This window comes from Dicentrarchus labrax, unplaced genomic scaffold (assembly GCF_905237075.1).
Source record: "Dicentrarchus labrax unplaced genomic scaffold, dlabrax2021, whole genome shotgun sequence".
In the NCBI taxonomy this organism is placed as follows: domain Eukaryota; kingdom Metazoa; phylum Chordata; class Actinopteri; family Moronidae; genus Dicentrarchus; species Dicentrarchus labrax.
The window spans coordinates 20,195,023-20,214,426 of NW_026136715.1; the positions used below are offsets into that span (position 1 = coordinate 20,195,023).

Genomic DNA, 19,404 nt, shown 5'->3' on the forward strand with positions numbered 1-19,404 from the left:
CCCCAGCTTTATCTTTCTTTCTCTTTCTTTCTCTAACTTCCTCCAACTCCCTCTCTCCCTACAGTATATCCCTGATGCCTTGTGTGTTTCCTCGTTATTCTTTCTATTTCTTTCTAACATAACTCTTCTCCTCATCACTGTCTTTAGAGGAACAACATTTAACAGGCTTCAATGTTGGTTGGCCTCAGCGGAGGAAAGTGTTTCAGCAGAGTTGCCGGTTCATCCTGCTTTTAATTTTGCTGCTGCAAAGACCCTATTAGAGAGACATATACAGAGAAAACATGATAACGTTTAAACTGTTGAAAGTGTTCTTCCCTCGCTGTAAAAGTTTCTTCTGCTGTGAAAATGAGGGTAATCTAGGGTGAGACTGTTTGAATGTGTGAGTGTATATCTTGTGTGTGTGTGTGTGTGTGTGTGTGTGTGTGTGTGTGTGTGTGTGTGCCTGCAGACAAAGCGCAACTGAAAAAAAAAGAGTAAAGATCAACTGAAGCATCTATTTGTATCAGTATCTCTGGTTTCAGCTTTTCAATTCTGCTTTTCTTCTGCTTTACATCATAGTAACTTGGATATCTGTGGGTTTTCTGAGTAATTGATAAACAAAATAATTCTTAGGAGTACGCAGATTTTTTTTTTGTGTGTGTAGGGGTAAGCTTATGAGTTTGAGAAACAGACATTTCTAATAAAAACAGATCATTTGTATGTGTATGTATGTGTGTGCAAGGCCCCACTGACAGACAAGGTGTCCCTGGTACATGGGGCCCCTGTGCTTTACTCAGTCAATACAGTACCCTTGCTGAGTGGTGAGTGACTGAGCCTACTTTCTCACCGTGTGTGTGTGTGTGTGCGTGTCATTTAGTGTGTGTAGGACCAAGCGAGAAAAAGAGTGAGAAATAACAAGCGCGACAGACGAGTGATGAGAGCTAGACGGAAAGCCGTTTGAGCTGAAAGACTCCTCCACCGAAAGTTTGGCATACCAAAGACGTCTTCTCACACACTTATTTCTGCCCTTGTCTCGTTACCTAGAGAGAGAGAGAGAGAGAGAGAGACGTGATGAAGAAGAAGAGTGAGGACAAAAAAGGAACGGTAGGAGAGGCAGATGTAAGAGGTGTTTGTGTGAGAAAGTGGAAGATTTCGAATCTGCGGGAGGCTGAGAGGCCAAGAAGCAGTGAGGTTGCTGTTGCTCCTTTACTGGTATGTGTGTGTGTCTGTGTGTGTGTGTGTGTGTGTGAGACACCCCACGTCTAGCTGAACTTCAATTCAACCCAGTCTACCACTCCTGCAGCGTTGTTGCATCAACCTTTTGACTTTGAAGCTGCTGCCAGATCAGAGAGGAGAGCCAGGTGCAGGTTGGTGTGTACAGACGGACTCCTGCTCTCCCACTGATGCATGTTTACTTATATGGGAGTGTGTATCGTGTGTGTGTGTGTGTGCTTGCATAAGGTCATGCACCTCACAGACTTAACAGTAGTGGTTTTCAACTTGTTTAGCACCACTGGATTCAAATACAGTAGTTATCGTGATGTTGACTTTTTTACATTACGGTGACATTCTATGACATATATTTAAAAAACAGTTAACTTTTTACGCTTCCTGTTGTGGTTGGTACTGTACATCTTTCCAGGGAACATCCTTTAATGTGCAGGAATGATGTGTTGAGAGGAGCAGGGTTGGAGACAAATATAGTGGAACAAACTGTGATGTTACATCTGGATTCCCACAGGAGAACTGAAAAGAAATTCAAAATGTAGAATTATATAATATATGTTATATGAATATTTTTTAGCTTCTTTTAAGTCTTTCTTTGCTCCCTCACACGCACCAGGTGCCAAATGTCAGTAATGCAGCTCATTCCAGGTCATGTCTGAAGCCGTAAGGAACATTAACATAGAAGTCACCACGTCTGAATGACAAGACGCTCACTTTAACAGATAGATGAAGCTAGCAATGTTACGTGTTCCATGAATACAAAGGGCTTCAATCTCACCTGGCCAATTGTAATCTGAAAACATCATTAGGGGGCTGGTTGTGGAGAGGGGACAACAAGCAGCTGCAACAAGCGAGGCTGATTATCTCTCAGTTCTTGGCACAAATTGCAGAAATATTCTCACACACAGCAACTATAAACTGCTGGAAGCTTTGATCATAACCTTATTTGTGAACACAAACAAAACAAATCAGAGTAATTCTCCATAATCATATGGCTTTTATAGATATTTGTTGTTTTGTCTTTCATCTGTTTTATTTTTCTGCTTTTTCGCTATGAGCAGTTTAGTTTTACTTGTTTAATCTTGTCTTTATGATTATATCCTCCTGCTGGGATTTCATGCTTTGTAGCTTAAGGGGAATTTCCTTAAGTTCCGTGAAAAGTGCTGTGAAATTAAACTCATTTATCTCTTTTATCATTATCTTCCTAACATTCCTCTCCATTTCATCATGTCCTATTTTATCTGATTTTCTTTCTCATATCCTGTGTGATTCTTTTGAATGTCATTGCTCATCCTTTTCTCTCCTCTCCCTGCAGACCTGCTGTCCACCAACAGGTCGTCTATCTTCAGCGGTCATCATGGCCAGCTCTCTCTTACCGCCGTCTTCCTGGATGAGTACCGTGACCGTCTCTTCCTGGGAGGCAAAGATGTCCTATACTCTCTCCTGCTGGGACCTGCCAGCAGCGAGTCCAAAGAGGTGAGTGTTTTTTCAAGACAGTATACAATATCAGTTAAAGTTGAGTTATTTAAGTATTTTAATGTATTTTACTCTCTGATGATGGAGGTTTTATAAAAGGTTAGTTACTGGGCAGTCTACATTCATCATTCTATTCTGAGCTAACTTGCAGTGACTGTGCAAGGGGGTTTCAGTCTTTAGAATGTGATATATGACTTTAAGAGATAGGCGTAGGATTTTGTATTTTTCCAGAATTCCCCCATTGCAGAACATCTGTTTAAGCACTCTCTGTCATAAATCAACCATTAAAGTTGTGACTCAAACCTCGACAGGCATTTTATTTTATATTACTGCTATTGCATAATCGCTGACACTGTAACAGAAAACCGTGATAAAAATATTAATTGAATCTTAAAGAAAGCTAATTTCTCAGGAACATCTAAATATCAAAATGTATGCATTTGTTATTTCTGACCGATCAATTCTGAACTATAAACATATACAGTATAAATGCACTACATAGAATACATTGTAAAATATGTGGATAAATGCATTAATTGCAGTAAGATAAGCTATTTGGGTTTGATTGCACCTCTTGCTCTTGTATCTTACATGCTTTGCCAAAACATTTCTACAATCTCATTTCCTTTCTGGTGCAGGAATACCTGTAAAAACACTGCTTTTAGCAAATCAAACCTTGTTTTTCCATCTACATCACCTATTATCTGCAGCAAACAGAGGTTGTGCTGTGAGAATTATAGTTTTGTTAACTGTGCTGCATATTTCCACAGTCATCAAACACTTAGAGTGGGACTAACAGAGCAAGTGAAGGAGCAGAAGTAATGCTTTCATGCTATTATCATAATTTCAGATTTAAAGCTTTGTTTTGTTATAACCAAATATAACTGTTTAAATAAAGTTTATTCATTTTGGAAGGATCACAGTTTATGTCACTGTGATAAAGCACTTCATCAGTGTGATGAACATCTTGTTTAATGCAAGAAGACCAGACACAGTATGTTTACAATTATGGAAAAATGTATATCTCATATTAGAATGGAATTCATATTTAATGTAATTTATCCAGTGGAACAGTAGAAACAAGTTTTGCTGTGATTTGTGGAGTTATGGAGTTATTATACATTTGAGTTATATCTTATGAGTTTTTATTGGAAGGCTCAACACCAGGGAAATGAGCAGATTTAAATTAAAACAGAATTTCATTCCATCTGCGTGTGTATCTGTAGAAGAATAGTTCTGGAAAATATGCAGCACATTTATTCATATTTTACTCTTCAGTATGATCTGTGCTCCATTAAACTGGTTCCAAAAATAACTCTAAAACCAAAAAGCTTGGTATGCTTCAGTTCCTTAGCTAAGAGCAGTAGCGTGAGTGTGTGAATGTGTGTGTGCCTGTGCTCACGCATAGGTCAAAGAGACTGCGATGAAACTCAGTGAATGAGTGAACATAGACACAGAACCAGATGTTGCCCACCTTATCCACCCTTTAATTACTCTTCATCACTCTGTCAACCTCCGCTTGCGGTTCCCTGTCTTGGCTGATGATCACACATGAAGGGTGCTGATCCTCTAGTTTGCTGCAAGCCGTTTAAGGCTTAATGCCCATCCTTCTATCAGAGCCAGTCGTTTTGAAATCTATCAGTGATGCCAGTTCAATTAAACAAAGGTTTACAAGATGACACATATCTGCCAAATACATAACCCAGGGCTCAAAGAAGGAGAAAAGAAAAGAAAAGAAAAAAGACAAAATAAAAATGGAATGAATTCAAACTGCTTGCCCTCTCAAAAGAACTTATCACTCCAAGAAAACATGATGTTAAATCCTTGCTGCTATGACAACCAGCGTCAGTGTTGAAAGCTCAAGGGCCTAGACTAGCGCCAACAGTCGATTAGCGTAGCTTAGCATAATGGCTGGAAGCAGGCAGAAACAGTTAGCCTGGCTCTCTCCCAGGGCAAAAAATATGTCCACCAACACCTTAGGACAGAGCTAGTTGTTTTAACTGCTTTCACACTTTAGGTTAAGCTAGGCTAACCACGTCTCTGCTCCAGTTCTAAGATAACGCAGCATGATAAAATTTCTTCTCATCTCCCTTTTTGGAAGAAAGAAAGAAAGTGTTACGCCTATATCCCAAAACTATTCCTTGAAATTTAGGGTTGGTTTAAATTTAAAGTGTGGGTTGACACTTTGTGAGTCAGCCCTTGTAGTTTCCAGCTCAAACTCTGCCCACCAGAGGTTACAACATGTCTTTGGCATAAAACCCTAGTTTGCCACCCTTTCCACTATAACTCTGAGCAACAGTATATTAACATTGGAAATGTCAGTAAGGTGTAATTCTAAACACAAGTCAGATGGCATTAAATCAGTGCACCCAATGTGTTTCTGTCCAAACTGGATCCAGTTCCCAATCAAATCTGAGAAGTGGAACAATTTGTTTAATGATAATTATCCAGGAAAAGCTAAAACAAATACTGAATTAGTTCATGTAAATGTTTCATAGGAAGGAGTAAATATTCTACTTTATCCTTGCTAAAACATAAACAGGTATGGTTGGTATTTGTTTTTTTTGGCCTGAATATGTGGTTGGCACCTGTCAAAGACTTTGTCATATGTTTCAGCATGTTCAGACAAGGTTTATTTTGTACAGTGTTCAGTTATGTAGAGTGTATTTTGTGTTGCTTTGCTTCCTTGGTGATTTTGGAGATGGCTTCTGTCCCACTTTACTTAGTAAAGCTTAATTCTGGAGTAATCTCTTTGGCATCACAATAACAAAAGGGTTGTGTTGAAAAAAACAGAATCTGTTTTGAAATGTAAACCTTCTCCCAAGGGACTAAATGTTTTTCTAAGTTAGTTTTAGCATTTAAGAGTGCAAAGGTTCTTACAATGTTTCAGTCCAGTATTTAAATCATGCAATTATAGCCTTGTTACATCCTGATTTCATCAAAATAAACTCATCACATCCCATGATTAAGACTTTTTGCCTCTGCCAAATTTTGCTTTGGCCCACTGAGCTGACAAAGAAGACCAATGGTTTCGTGCATTAATTACAACTGACTGGTACCAAAATGGAAAAGCATCTGCTTACATTAGCATGCAGCAGCATGATGTTGTTACTTACAGTAGCTTGTGTCCCAGATGTTTCACTGCTTCTAAGTAAGAGTTACAAGTTGAGTGCACAAACAAATATGTAACGTTTAAAAATAATTCATTTATTTGATATATTTTAAATGCACATTGTAAAAGAAACAAGAGGGATCGATCACATTTCCAGCTGTTTTTAAGTCTCTTTCCTCAGCTAGTATAATCTGATCTGAAAAGTGTAAAGTGTACTGGAGAGTTTTGATCTATTGCAGGTTGTTTAGCAGCTGGAACATGAACAAAGACGTCATTTGAGGATTTCTATCTTTCAATGACTTTGGCGGACTCCGAATGTTGCTACTGACATTTTTAAAGGTCCTGTTTAGTTTAAAAGATAAAAGTTACGATTGATTTCAGCTAGATGTTTAAAGGACAGCGTGTGTTGCGGACCATCCTGCTTGGCTTCACTGGTTTCCAGTTCTGAATAGATTGTTCTTTTGCTGTTAAAATAAACACTGTTCCAAGTTCAAAGATCAAAGATATAACACACAGAAAATTGAAGAGAACTCTGAAGAGGCAGTCACATTAATGGAGTGTCAAGAAACAGTTAAACAGAGGGAGGAACATGGATGGAGGTCGGCCATACTTCCTAAAGCGTGCGGAGCGGGACTCTTGGACGATGGATTGACTATTGCTGTACAGTGACTCAGTCCATTGCTAGCCAGGTTTTAGGAAGGGCCTGATTTCGCAGTATATCGGTATCAGTCAGTCTGGTCTAAAGCAGCCTGATAGCATGCCTGTGTGTGTGTGAGCCAGGCCTTTCGACAGGCACACATTTATATCAGTCCAGCAACATGCCAAAGAAAGGTCCCGAGATCTATACCATTTCAAGCCAAGTTTTAGACCGGCCCTAATTTATTTATTCATTCATTTCAGTCAGCCATGAAATAAATGATTGTTTCTAATGGATTCCCACAATTGCAAGCCAGGTTTTAGACAAAAGCAGGCTCCAATCAGATGGTGTGAAGGTGGAGCAGTCCATCAGAAACATTTATGCTGAAGAATTTCACTGATAAAATACTTATACTTAGAAACCCAATTCAACTGTGTTGTTCTCTTGAAAATCTGATGTAACTTAAAGGAATAGTTTTGCTTTCTTTAGTCATGTCCTCACAACAAGTATAAGGCTGCAGCCAGCAGCAGGCTAACTAGCAACAGGGAGAAACAGCCTGACTCAAGTTGCAAAATCTGCCTAAAAGCACCTCTAAAGCCGGAGACACGACAAATCCCTCCAATTCTGTGAAAACCTCAAAATATATTTAAATCTCCTTTAAACTTCTAAGAACATTCACAGGGTTGGTTCCTAAAATACTTTTTTTACACCATGGGTTAATATGAAATACCTTCTGTGAGCCAATAGGCAGTTTGCACTACCATGGAGACTTCTTCAATATTCTCTCAATTTATACTTTTTGTGCTCTTAAACTTACAACATATTAGAGTGGTTTAAGTATTTCCAGGCTGTCCAGTGTCACACCCTTTATACATATAGGAATTTCAATCTGTGATGTTCTGGGATTTATGACAGAAGAGATCAAATCTGCCTCAAACTTTTACTGCTGATATGAAATTCAGGATGTGATGAGCAAAAGAAGAGATCAGGGTTCAGTTTTGAGCCAATGAGGCAGAAACACTCACTCATCCTTTAAACTCAATTTATATCATCTCCCTACTTCTGTTACTATCACTTTATTACTTCCCATTCATACGCTCTCAAAAATCCCTATAGCGACCACAGTGGTCCCTTGACACACACACATGCTCTCCATACGCACTGAACATAATCAGACATATAATGCAAGTCAGAGCCATTTGTTTTCCTCTCTGGTTTCTATTCTCCCTGTTAGCCAAAACATAACCAGTTTCCTACTGGACCAGACAAAGACTTATTGTTTTAGAAAAACCCTCTGGTAGTCTGCACGAAACTACAGTATTATACACGTCATTGTGTAAATACTGAGTCAATCTTGGGCTTTCCTCTTCAGTAGCAATTTCATTTCATTTTTCATTTGATGAAAGCTGTGTGAAAACTATTCCCCACAATTTTTAATTCATGCTTATCTGAGATTTGCCTCTTCTCCTTATTGAATTGGCAGAATGAGAGGACTTTGGGGCTTTCCTAATCAAGCAATCTTGGATCTATACTGTGAGAACTTGAAAATTTCAAATTCTATTTATTTATATGTCTTTTTTTAGGCCCCAGATAATCTTGTTAGGATACTCTGAGGGTCTGGCAGACAGCTTTCTTGTTTGTTATTGCAGCCAAAAGCTTAAATTTATTTCCAGGCACAAAACAGAGGATTGACACCAAAGAGTCCCTTAAGATTGTTAAGTGGTATGATAGCAAAAGGGAGGGAGAGTAACATATCCCAGTAGCAAAAGCATGTAGCCTGTTCTTCTGGCTTTATGGGCAGTATGGTGTGGTAAAAACAGAGACTGTATCAACTGGCTATTGCCATCTTGGCAGTCCTAACTCTGCCGACTCCAAGGTAATCCAAAAATGGGCAAAGATGTGGAGTATGGGTGGAGCTGAGTTGGGCTAAATAAAGCCTGGTTTCTGAAAACCGCCACCTGTGACAGCACCCACCTGTCACTCAAAGCAGCCATGCCCTTAATTATGCATAACTTCAAGCCAAAATTCACACCCCGTATGGTTGTCATGAACGGGACAATTTAGCTATAAGGCCCGAAACAGTTTTTTTGTTTAAGACTGTAAACTCAGTGAATTTGGGTATTTTAATATGGGGCATTATAAAGTTAGACTCATTTCTGTTTCCAGCCGTTTGAGAAACTGCAGTTCCTGTTACTTTCGTGTTGGCTTCATTTGCCAGTCATTCAGGTTGTTGCTTTGGCACATTTGACAAAAAACATGATTTTTTAAAATGTATTTTAAAGTTGGTTTTAGCTGTAGAGTTTTTGAGGTACGTAGATCTTTATTCCAAAACAGTGGAGGTGAAAGGTCACTATGAAGTAATTTTTTCTGAAAGTAAATTAAGTTTATTGAGCACCACAAATATCAGAGACATATTATCTAAAAACCTGGACATATAAAATCTAAATGATCTGCTTGGCTAGATACCACTAGAGGTAAGCTAGAAAATATGTTTATTTGTAATTTGGGTGAACCATCTTTTTACAGTATATAACTGGAATGATAAATGTGTCTTGTCATATCTCAATCAAGGTTTCAGCTTTACAAGCCAAAAGTGAACTCCCAAAGTCTTTGGCTCTTTATTCCAAAGCCTTTGTTTCATCACATGTAGAAGATCTGTTCCGCTCAATTTGCCTCTAATTGCTCGAAAGTTACATTTGCAGGGAAAATAATTCAAATTTAACGACACATGCAATGAATATTATGTTTTGATTGCATTAACAGTCACATAAAGCCTGTGAGTTGAAAAAAGCAATTACATTTTGTAATATGGCTGAATAAGGTGTTTTTTTGCATTTATTAAAGTTATGAGGTCATTAATCATCGCACTCATATTTCTTCTTTCTTCTGTTTCTCCATCTTTCTTTTCCTTCGTAGATCTACTGGCCGCCGTTACCTGGCAACAGGGAGGACTGCATTAAAACGGGGAAGGAACCACAGGTAAGCAACTAACAGCTCATTCCTGCTAAGTTTTGCAACTCTCAGAGACCTGCCCTAGGCTTAATTCCTCCTATTTAGATTTGTGTCCACTTCTGTCTTCCCATTCATTTTGTTTGCACTCTTGCTGTTTGTAAAACTTGCTTTGTATTCAGTCGAAATAAACCCAGAGAAACACTCACTGTGTGTCTCTTCTGGACCTTTCCATACCTTGCTTCACCTGAACGCTGTCCTCAAGTTTCTTCAGAGATGGCATATACAGTAGAGGCCAGTTTAATTTCAGATTGTCAACTGTATGTTACTTTGCTGCTGTTGACATCAAGACGTTTCCTGCCTGTAACCAGCTCTCTTGCCAATGTCCTGTCTGTTTGCTGACTTTTGAATTTGTTTGCCTGCCCTGTCTTCTAAGCCTTTCATTCTACCAGCTGAGCCTTCGTGTCTGCAGTTGGATATTCATTCCTGTTTCCAGTAACTCTGACAGTATAACATGGTCAAAAATGAACCCAACTGACCCTGCTTTTTCCATAAATGAGGTGGCTGTGACCTATGCAGTTGAGCAGCTCTATACTTTATGCCAAAAAGGTTCCAGTGAAGAACAGAGAAACAGCTCCCAGCAAGGCAGTTATGTCCTCCAAACCCTGGCTTGTCAAGTTGGTGTTTGGGCTTCCAGAGACTTTTGAGTGCCAGCTGAATCCAGTAGTCACATCAGTCTCAACTCTATTCTTCCTTTGGTGGTTCTCCTGTATCTTCCAGTTCTAATTTATTGAAAGACATTTGAGACCCAGGATACAAAATATTTATGCACTTGCAGCACTATAAGGCCCCCTTTTTAACAGCAGTCCCCAAATGGCACATGTTGTAATGGGAAGCAGTATAGCAGACTAAGTGTACAGTAAATGGCATAGTCAGACAGTTTAGTACCTGCTGTGTTTTGCTGATACCTCAGTTTCCTACCCTGCAGCAACTGGTACCCTCTGTTCCCCCACCTCAAAAGATAATGTACACTAAACTTATAGACTATTTAAGGACTCGCACAGTCAAGATAATTTAATAACCATAATGAACTTATAAAATTGCCATGAATAAGGCCATTCTTCCTTAATGAAGATAAAGGACCGAGACGGAGAGATGCATGGAAAGAGAAACTTTTATGGTCCCTGTGAAGGAGGAAAGATAGGCAGGACTGTATCGCTTAATGAGTGCTCCAAATACAGAGGGAGGAAGGAAGAGATGGAATTAATGAAAATAGAAGGACATAGGGAGGAAAATGTAGGAGGGTTACATACAGGATGAGAGGGGAAGATGAGAGAAGAGGAAAAACAAAAAGGGAGGACAGTGTTCATCTAATTATAACCATGTTTACAACACGAGAAAAGAGAAGAGGGGGAATCTGAAGCAGTCACTGTGATGAAAAGGAACCAGTGCCCAGGAATGTGTCAGCACCTTGAGTTGTTTACCTCCTCAGAAGCTGACTCAGCTTTCTGTTGTTAGCCTGGAGGAGGTTGAAGAAGCAACTCCACATCAGATGAAAGAGAAAGAAGTAGACTGTAAGAGGAGGATAAAAGAGAAGATGACGAAGATAATGATGAACACAAACAGGAAGGAAAGATGTGATGAATTAAAAAAGGTCTGCAGTAGTGAGTTATAGCCATGCGAGTGGTGAAGCTGGGTTGCCAATGTCAGTCTGTTGATTGGTCCACCACTTTTAAATTGACATATCTCAACTACTGCATGGATTGCCATGAAATCTTGTACAGACATTCATGGACCTCTGGGGATGAACCCTATTTGTAATAAGTTTTGTGATCCCTAAACCTTTCATGTTCTATTATTATCAGATCAAATTTTTACTTAGTTCGTAACCAAATACAAAACTAATCACATTTCTATACCTCAGCTGTACTTGCTAGAAGACATTCTGTTCTGCAATATCGTTTCTTTGATGTACTGAGACATGGGGAAGAAGCTCTCAGTGGCTTTAGTGGTGCTCAGAATACATAAACAGGCACTAATTACTGGTTTATACACATACACACAAAATGAAGACCCAGTTGTAAGAGTTGTAAAAAGTATGAAGTTTTTGCCTTTTTTTGCTCATGGAGAAAAGTCTGACAGCCACCTCCATCTGGAATGGTTTAGAAGGTGTGTGTGTGGCTGTATGTATATGTTCTCTGTGTTTGAAGTGGCAGGTGTGTCTTGGGTGTCTTATATCAGTTTTATTAGGTGTTTCCTCTGCACGTTGCTCACAAGGCTCATACAGCGCTAGGTGTGTGTGTGTGTGTGTGTGTGTATGTGTGTGCTACTGTACTGTCCATAGTGGAGAAGAGGAGTCACAATGGATTATTGGACAGGTCTTAAAAACAGAATGTGTGTAACTCTACCTACTTGTGCCAAAGGAGTCATAAAGAACGTGTGTGTGTGTGTGTGTGTGTGTGTGTGTGTGTGTGTGTGTGTGTGTGTGTGTGTGTGGTGTGTTTGAGATTTGGTGAGTAACAGATAGAGATGTTTCCCTGCTTATGTTAAACTACACAGATATCTTTCTGCATTCCTTCACGTTTCTCTGTTTCTGAGTTTTTCAGTGTCAGATTAGATGGATTACTGCTGTATCCCGTGGCATCTGCAAAGCAAAAGACACCCACAGACACACAAACACGCTCACACACATTCAATCTTATATGTTTGCTGACAGCATCTGTTAAACATAACTGTGTTTGACAAAAAGTTGAAGAGGTTGAAAGGTGAAAGGTCTTCAAATTGTTTTCTGGACACACTTTTGTGTGTGTTTGGTGATAGAGAGAAAGACGTATAACAATAATACATTTGAGACAGAGACAAAAAGAGAGAGAGAGAGTTCCAGGCAAATTAAGGAAAGATGGTGAAATCAAAGATGCTAGCTGTAATAAATCCAGGTTTAATAATTCAAGAGAATATCTAAAAAAAACTATAACTGTAATTTACTGTGAAAAATAGATAAAGAAAGGAGATGTCGTTTTTTTATCTCTGTAATGAAAGCCTGTCTCCACAGTCTTCTACTGACAAGTGTCTACTACCCTAAACATGTTTTTACTGATAGTGTTTCCTCCCAGAGTCACAACCTCATGACCTCCACCATCATTAATTACAGCTCAGACAAATAAATAACAGGCTGAGGGGAGGCACTCGGTGAATTCAGCCAAGCATGCAATGTCTTGCTCTGGCTGTTTAAAATTTTTTCTGCTTCCTCTATCTGCATCTTCTGCTTACTTCCTCCATCTCCAGTGGGTTCAACTTTTGCATGTTGAGCGCGAATGAAACTTTCTGAGAACACAGGGAACAGAGATAGCAAGTCGGACGTTGAGTGTGTGGATTATTAAGCTTTGAGAAAAAGAGTCAGACATTGTGTATGCAAGTCAGGATTCTGTACAACTCTATGTGAACTCAATCGATTTGTACGCTCAGTTCTGAGCTTTGTTCTTTCACGACAAGCTTGATAGAGTCAGTAATCTTCCCCCATGGTTTGTCTTTATTAGTAGAGCTGTGATCAGCTCCACTTTGTATGAATGTAGTCCCATTTTCTAAGTGTAGGAAGACTTTGCTGTACAGTGTGCTACCCTCTACGTTCTAAGGGTAGTTTTAGTTGCCTAAACCTATCCACAATTCAACTTTAAAAGGCTGAGATTAATCTCAGACTGTTGCTGTTCTGTCGTTTAGGTATTTGGACTCTTTGAAAAGTAATACCACAGGTAAATAGACTGGAAACAAAGTAATCGAGGTGTGATTTAGAGAGAGGGCAGGAGTGGAAGCATGATATATAGTATATAAGTCACAAAAATAGAAGTTGATCATCTCTCCAAAATCGTCCAAATAAATTTGAAAACATACACTTTCTACGTAAGAAGGGTACATAAATATAACTATTCCTGGGTCTTTAATGGGACTAAAATATGACCAGTGTATTGATGCAGTCTCATTCTCCATATTGACCTGTGCATTAGTAAATCGTGTTTCAAGTTAAAGAAACTGTAAATCTCTTAAGTCTGTAAGTACAACTGTTTAAATTGTAGTATAATGCAGGACTAAACAGTAAAACATGTGGGCTCCAGATTTTGGACGATACAGCAGCTTCCCTTTATGACTCGTTATAGTTTTTTGTTTAATATTAATGAGAAAAAGATGCTGCAGAGGCCAGCGACACAAGTGTGGTCTGTCTCTGCCCATCTGCAACTCTTTTCGTTGCCAATATGTTGGTAAATGTTGGTTGCAGCTTTTGTGCCTGCCAGGAAGTCAAGTAGGTGATTGTGGTTTTCTATCCTAAAATGAATATTTGATTTTGCAATGTGGGAGTAGCTGGTAGATATTTCGGAAAAATCATCTCACGCACTTTGGCGAGAATCTCTTGCCGTGACTGAATGTTTTCAGTGCAGTCTGGAAATCAATCAAGAGTACAGAGAAAACTGGTGTCTTTGAGGATCAAATAGCTGCTGAGACCAAAGACTTAGAGAAGGCAGTTCATCCAGCTGTCCGGCTTTGAACTGCTTTTATGATGTTTGTGTGTGTCTGTGATTGTGTTTGTGTATGAGGTCCTGTTCACTGTAGTCTTGTACATGTGCATATCTGTGTGTGTTTGTGTGTGTACATGAATGTGTTGGTCCTCATATCCTGTTAGTATTACAGAATCTGACTTCTCTCCACTGAACATTGGCTGTTTATACTGGAAACTGCTCTCCATGTCCAAACTTGCCTCGCCCAGCCTGGGTCAGCTCCATGTTAGCTCTACCACTGTGCCCCATGGACATTGCTAATAAACTGTCTATGACCACAAAAGTGAATTCCTATCAAGTAAAATTCTCCAAGCAGCAGCTCATTGTTGGCCCAAACTTCCTTGATTCCCCTTCAGTGTTTGATACACGCTATGCAAATTAAAGCTTAATTGAGCATAAGGATAATGCTAGATGGTGGATGACGCTGATTCTAGGCATGCAGAGCAAAATCGTTTTTTCAGAATTAAAACTAAAAATACATTGGCATTTAGCTAAATGTAAAAGAGTCGATATACTTTGCTGGTTAGTTGGTGAATTGTTTCTGCCTCTTTTCCTCTGGGTCCCAGGAATTGATTGATACACATTTTAATAAACCCCTACAAAAATTCCATCATATGCATTCATCACTGACCAAAGAGGTTGAAAGTTCAGAGCTTTCAGCCTGCCCTGGACAAACTTGGAGAAGAAATAGTATGAGACACATTTTCCTGGTCCTTGAGCAAATTTCTTGAATGCATCTTTGTGTAGCATATTTAAACATTAATGTATCATCGCCACATTGTGGAGCTGTGTTATACTTACTGTAAACAAATCAGACCATGATTAAAATGATTTGTAGCCCATGGTACTCTTACTGCTCATATTTCTCAAAATAAAGACCACATTGTGCCATTAACCCTATTTCTTTTTGTCATGAAGAAGACATTTGTCTCACTCTTGATCTCTGGAGTCACCTTCTCTGCTTTTTCAGCGCAGGTTTTTCTCTTTCAATTGACTGAAAAACATACGACGTCTGTAGACCTGTTATCCAAGTAGTTACATTTCAAATAACTTGTAATTAATCCACTGGATTGGATATTGTTCCTCAACCAGCAGTACTGTACTGTTTTTGGACATGTGGAAGTGATTTTGCTGTTTCACACCTTAAACTGCTATTGAATTTGAAATTAAATTTTTGTTTAGAAGCATAGAACCATGCTACAAAATCCCCTAACACCATGGGAAATCAGTCTTAGTATTGCATATTGTAAAGACCAGGTCAGGCTACTAGAGGTCTTGGCAATGTTCTTATTTGTTTATGTTAATTAATTATATGTTTCAGAGCCAATGTAGTAATAATTGGATGTTTAAAATGCTAAACATACCTTTTTTAACCCCCAAGGCACAAAACTGTGGTTTTCGTGGGCAGTTTCAAAGTTTAAACTGTGTGACTGAGCAGCTTGTTATTGCTGAGAAAGAGAATTTGTGGTCAGTCATACTCCCCTTGATAATCCAAAGGTTAATAAATTAACAATGCAAGCTTTTGTTTCCACAAAATAGCCCTGACCTTTGCTGTTTATGCAGTGATTAAATGTCTCAATTTTCAATCCTTGCTAGATGTTAAGACAACTCCCTGAAATCTCCCAGTGAGAAGGACCAGATTTAGTAATCAAACTACTTCATTTTCTGTTTAACACCACTCCCTTTATTACCACTTAATCTCCGAGAGACCACACAGATATGTAAAACCCCAAATCACAGGGTGGGAGAGCAGAAACATATTTCCCCTTTTCAACATTTCATTCCACTCTTTGCTCTCCTCGGCCGCAGAGATCTCTAGCGTAACTCCCTGAGTAGTAGAAAAGAAACATAGGAGAGACAGATTTCTATTCATTCTTAGTCCACTTGGTAGGCTCTCCTAGACCTCATATATCTAAGTCCAGCATTTACATTTTTCCCCTCCAGGAGATGATTCAACTAGGCTGGATATAAATTTTACACTGGTTTGTCACACACACAATGTATGAAACCCAGATGCTCCTTTCTTTGTATAGATTCAATAATTTAAAAAATCTAAAATTTAGATTGATTGAAAGCTTTCTTAATACAAATGTGTTTTTGTGTAGTTTATTACCGGTCTGGTTTTGTTTGGGTAGAGACATGAGGCAGCAGTGAAGGGCAATATCATGATGTAAACTATGTCTCGTACTGCAGTGACATGGTTTACATCAGGTCTGCAGCGCCTCAAAGCACTCAGAGGAAATGGTCCATGTTAGAGTGTCTGACTCTGACTTTGAGAGGGACGCCGGCCACACATAAACCCAAAATGACAGATTTATTACACTAATTTGTTGCACACAACACATACACTTTTAAAAACACAAAAAGACAAGCACGCATGCAAACATCAAAGTCAGGAAACGACACACACACACACACGCTTAAACGGTAAAGAAACGTGCACCAATACGCTTGGCTTACATTCAACTCATCTCACTCGATATTTAGATATAAATACACAGTGCAGACAGACTTTTTATACTGAGACACACCAGACGCCTGTTAGGCACCTATGAGTTTGACCTTGCTAACTTGAGACAATGACACCTGGTCTGTCCTTCTCAGCTGACACCCGCTTTGTCAGCTGCTGTTGTTACAGACAGGAAGAAGGAAGTATTCGTGCCCTCCGCTTCCTCTGGACCTCTGTGTAGTACAGAAACTTCTTAGTGCTCATTTCCTCAGGCAACCCTTCTTTTGTCCTTACTCTTATGTGTGTCTGTGCCTGGCCTTCTAACATTGTCCACTTGAATTCTTCTCTTTGTCTTTATTTCTATCTCTGCTGATATGAAGTCAAATGCCTAATTAAGTATTAATAGTTTGTTTCTGTCTTTCTTTCTTTTTAAAAGCTCAAAGTTCATTTCAAAGTTATTGTTGGTGTCTTCATATTCCTTATCACTCAAAACTAACATTTCACATCATCATATTTTATTTTTTGGCACCCAGGCATTTCTCATGTTTTACAAATCTTGACAAAGTTCCTTTGACCCGAATGTGATGAAACTTGTTCTTAAACATCAGCATGTAACTTTTGTCAAAAATCCAAAACTCCAAGATACGAGTCCTATGTGGGACACTGAAGCTATCACATTTCATTGAATAAAGCTCTTTTCCTCTTGGCCCTCATTACAAACATGTGGGATCAATAAGCCTTGTTAAGAAGTCAATTTGGTTCTCTTTAATACTCTGAAAATCATCTTATCTGCCTTTGGATGACAATTACTGTTGGACTGTGTTATATGATTATTTAAGGGCCCTTAAGGGTTTGTGTGTGTGTGTGTGTGTGCGTGTGTGTGTGTGTGTGTGTGTGTGTGTGTGTGTGTGTGTGTGTGTGTGTGTGTGTGTGTGTGTGTACAGTATGGTATTTGTGTGTAACGTGTGCAACAACTTAAATTTACACATCCTGTACCTGGGTAAACCCAGGTATCCTGCTTTACCATGAAAATTTAATAAACAGCACTTTTATTTTTTTAAATCTTTCTGTGAAATGGAAAGTTATACATGGTACTTTATCTTTGTTCACAAAATAGTACAGGGACACCATAAGGTCACCCTGGTAGTCTTGAACTTCAAATAGACATAGCAAAACATTTGATACAACATATATTATACTATACCTCTTAACATATTTCTTTGAGATATAAGGTATTAATCTGTGTGTATGTATCTGTGTTTTGCAGACGGAGTGTGCCAACTTTGTTCGCCTCCTGCAGCCCTACAACCGTACCCACCTCCTGGCCTGTGGCACCGGGGCCTTCCAGCCCATGTGTGCATTCATCAATGTGGGGCACAGAGGAGAGGTAAGCTGGGTGTAGCGTGGGGGGTCTGTGGTGGCCTACAAAGTGTTTTGGAAAGTCTCAGCACATCAGTCATACACAAAAACATAAGCATACCACTGACAGACAAAAACACATATACACCCACAAAGACAAACACATAACTCCTTTGTGTGGGCAACTATATGCACAAAGTAACAATTATTTGGTGTTTTTGAGGAAAACTCTGTTATATATATTGCTGTCACAGATGTGTAGGACACATATTTTACTCTATGCTTACTAGATGTTGTTTCCATTTCCTAAAGGAAAAGTTTGGAAACTGTAAATTACATTTGCTTTTTATGTACTGTGTAGCCATTACAAAGGCTGGACTGGACTATAAGTTTTCCTCCTGAGGCCCAGTATGAACTTCTCCAGTGGTATTATTCTAGTTTATCAGTCATGAACTTCCATTTGGCAACAATAAATATAAATTTCAGCTGACAGTGTGATATAAAAGATAGTAAGAAATAATGCTGGACAATTTGTGAACAAATGCGGGTTGATACAGACACTGATTTATTCATTAAACTGAAGCGATGGTTAATGAAGCTATTTCTGACCACTAGGGGGAAGAATAACTCAGAAATTATCTTTCAGAAATATAGTACTGCTATACTACTGGCAAATGTTAACAAACAGCTGCTTACTTACACATCCAGGAGATGGGGGAACACTCAATCAGAGATGTTCACAAGTCTTTTTTTGCAAGTCCAAGTTAAGTCTGAAGTCTTTGGTCACGAGTCCAAGTCAAGTCTCAAGTCTCTAAAAAATAAAAGTCATATGTCTCTTCTGGTTGTAATGAGCCTTCTGTCATCTGCTGCTATCCGGTCTACTAAGAAAAATGCACAGCTATATCTAAGAAATTCAAAGCATTTACTGTATTATTATCACTCCTTTATCTATTAGCATACAGTATCAGTACTGATTAGTTGATGAGATCCTGTATTATGGATTCAGTAATGGCCTTCTGCCTGGGATGGCCCTGGCTGTATATCTGCACACCTGGTTTTGTTAAGAAAGAGTCAAGGCTGCTCTGTCCCTCTGCACTGCCACTGGCCACTTTTTTTGCTCTGTTGAATTCAGAAAACCTGTAGATGAACAACATGGAAAATTAGGCTGTTAATTATAGTAATAAGATCTGGATGATATAGCTAACATTTTTATGTGTAGCAAAACACATCTGGAACCACATGTTGAAAAACTGGATCTAAACTAATGTTGCAGGCTATATATCAATCTTTTATTTCTGATTATAGAGAGGGTTGCTAAAAAAAGATATAGACTAACTCAGGGTAACAGGAAAATATTGCTATTTCCTCAGGCCATTAGACTCTTGAACCAGAACTCAACTTGACCATTCCCCAAACCACCAGGACTCAGCCTGACACACACACATACACACATCCTTGCACATATTTTCATTTCTGATTACATTATTTAGATTATATTTAATTACATTATTTACATCATATTAGTTTGATTTTATTCATATTTATCTTATTTATTCTATTTATAAGGCCAGTTTAGGAGTAACTAGGAGACATTTCACTGCATGTTACTCTGGGACTTCTGTATGTGACAAATAAAGTAATCTTGTAATCTTGTTATCTTGTAAATCTA

General features: G+C 38.8%; 1 protein-coding gene across 2 annotated transcripts in view; it reads left to right on the forward strand.

Annotated features, from left to right (window-relative positions):
* Positions 1-19,404, forward strand: part of sema3bl (sema domain, immunoglobulin domain (Ig), short basic domain, secreted, (semaphorin) 3bl) — a 63,324-nt gene that overhangs the window by 15,655 nt on the left and 28,265 nt on the right. For both annotated transcript variants that reach the window (XM_051424469.1, XM_051424468.1), the window contains exons 2-4: positions 2,522-2,682; positions 9,348-9,410; positions 17,644-17,763. In XM_051424469.1, coding sequence (XP_051280429.1) covers positions 2,522-2,682; positions 9,348-9,410; positions 17,644-17,763 — 344 coding nt within the window. The remainder of the gene's footprint in view (positions 1-2,521; positions 2,683-9,347; positions 9,411-17,643; positions 17,764-19,404) is intronic.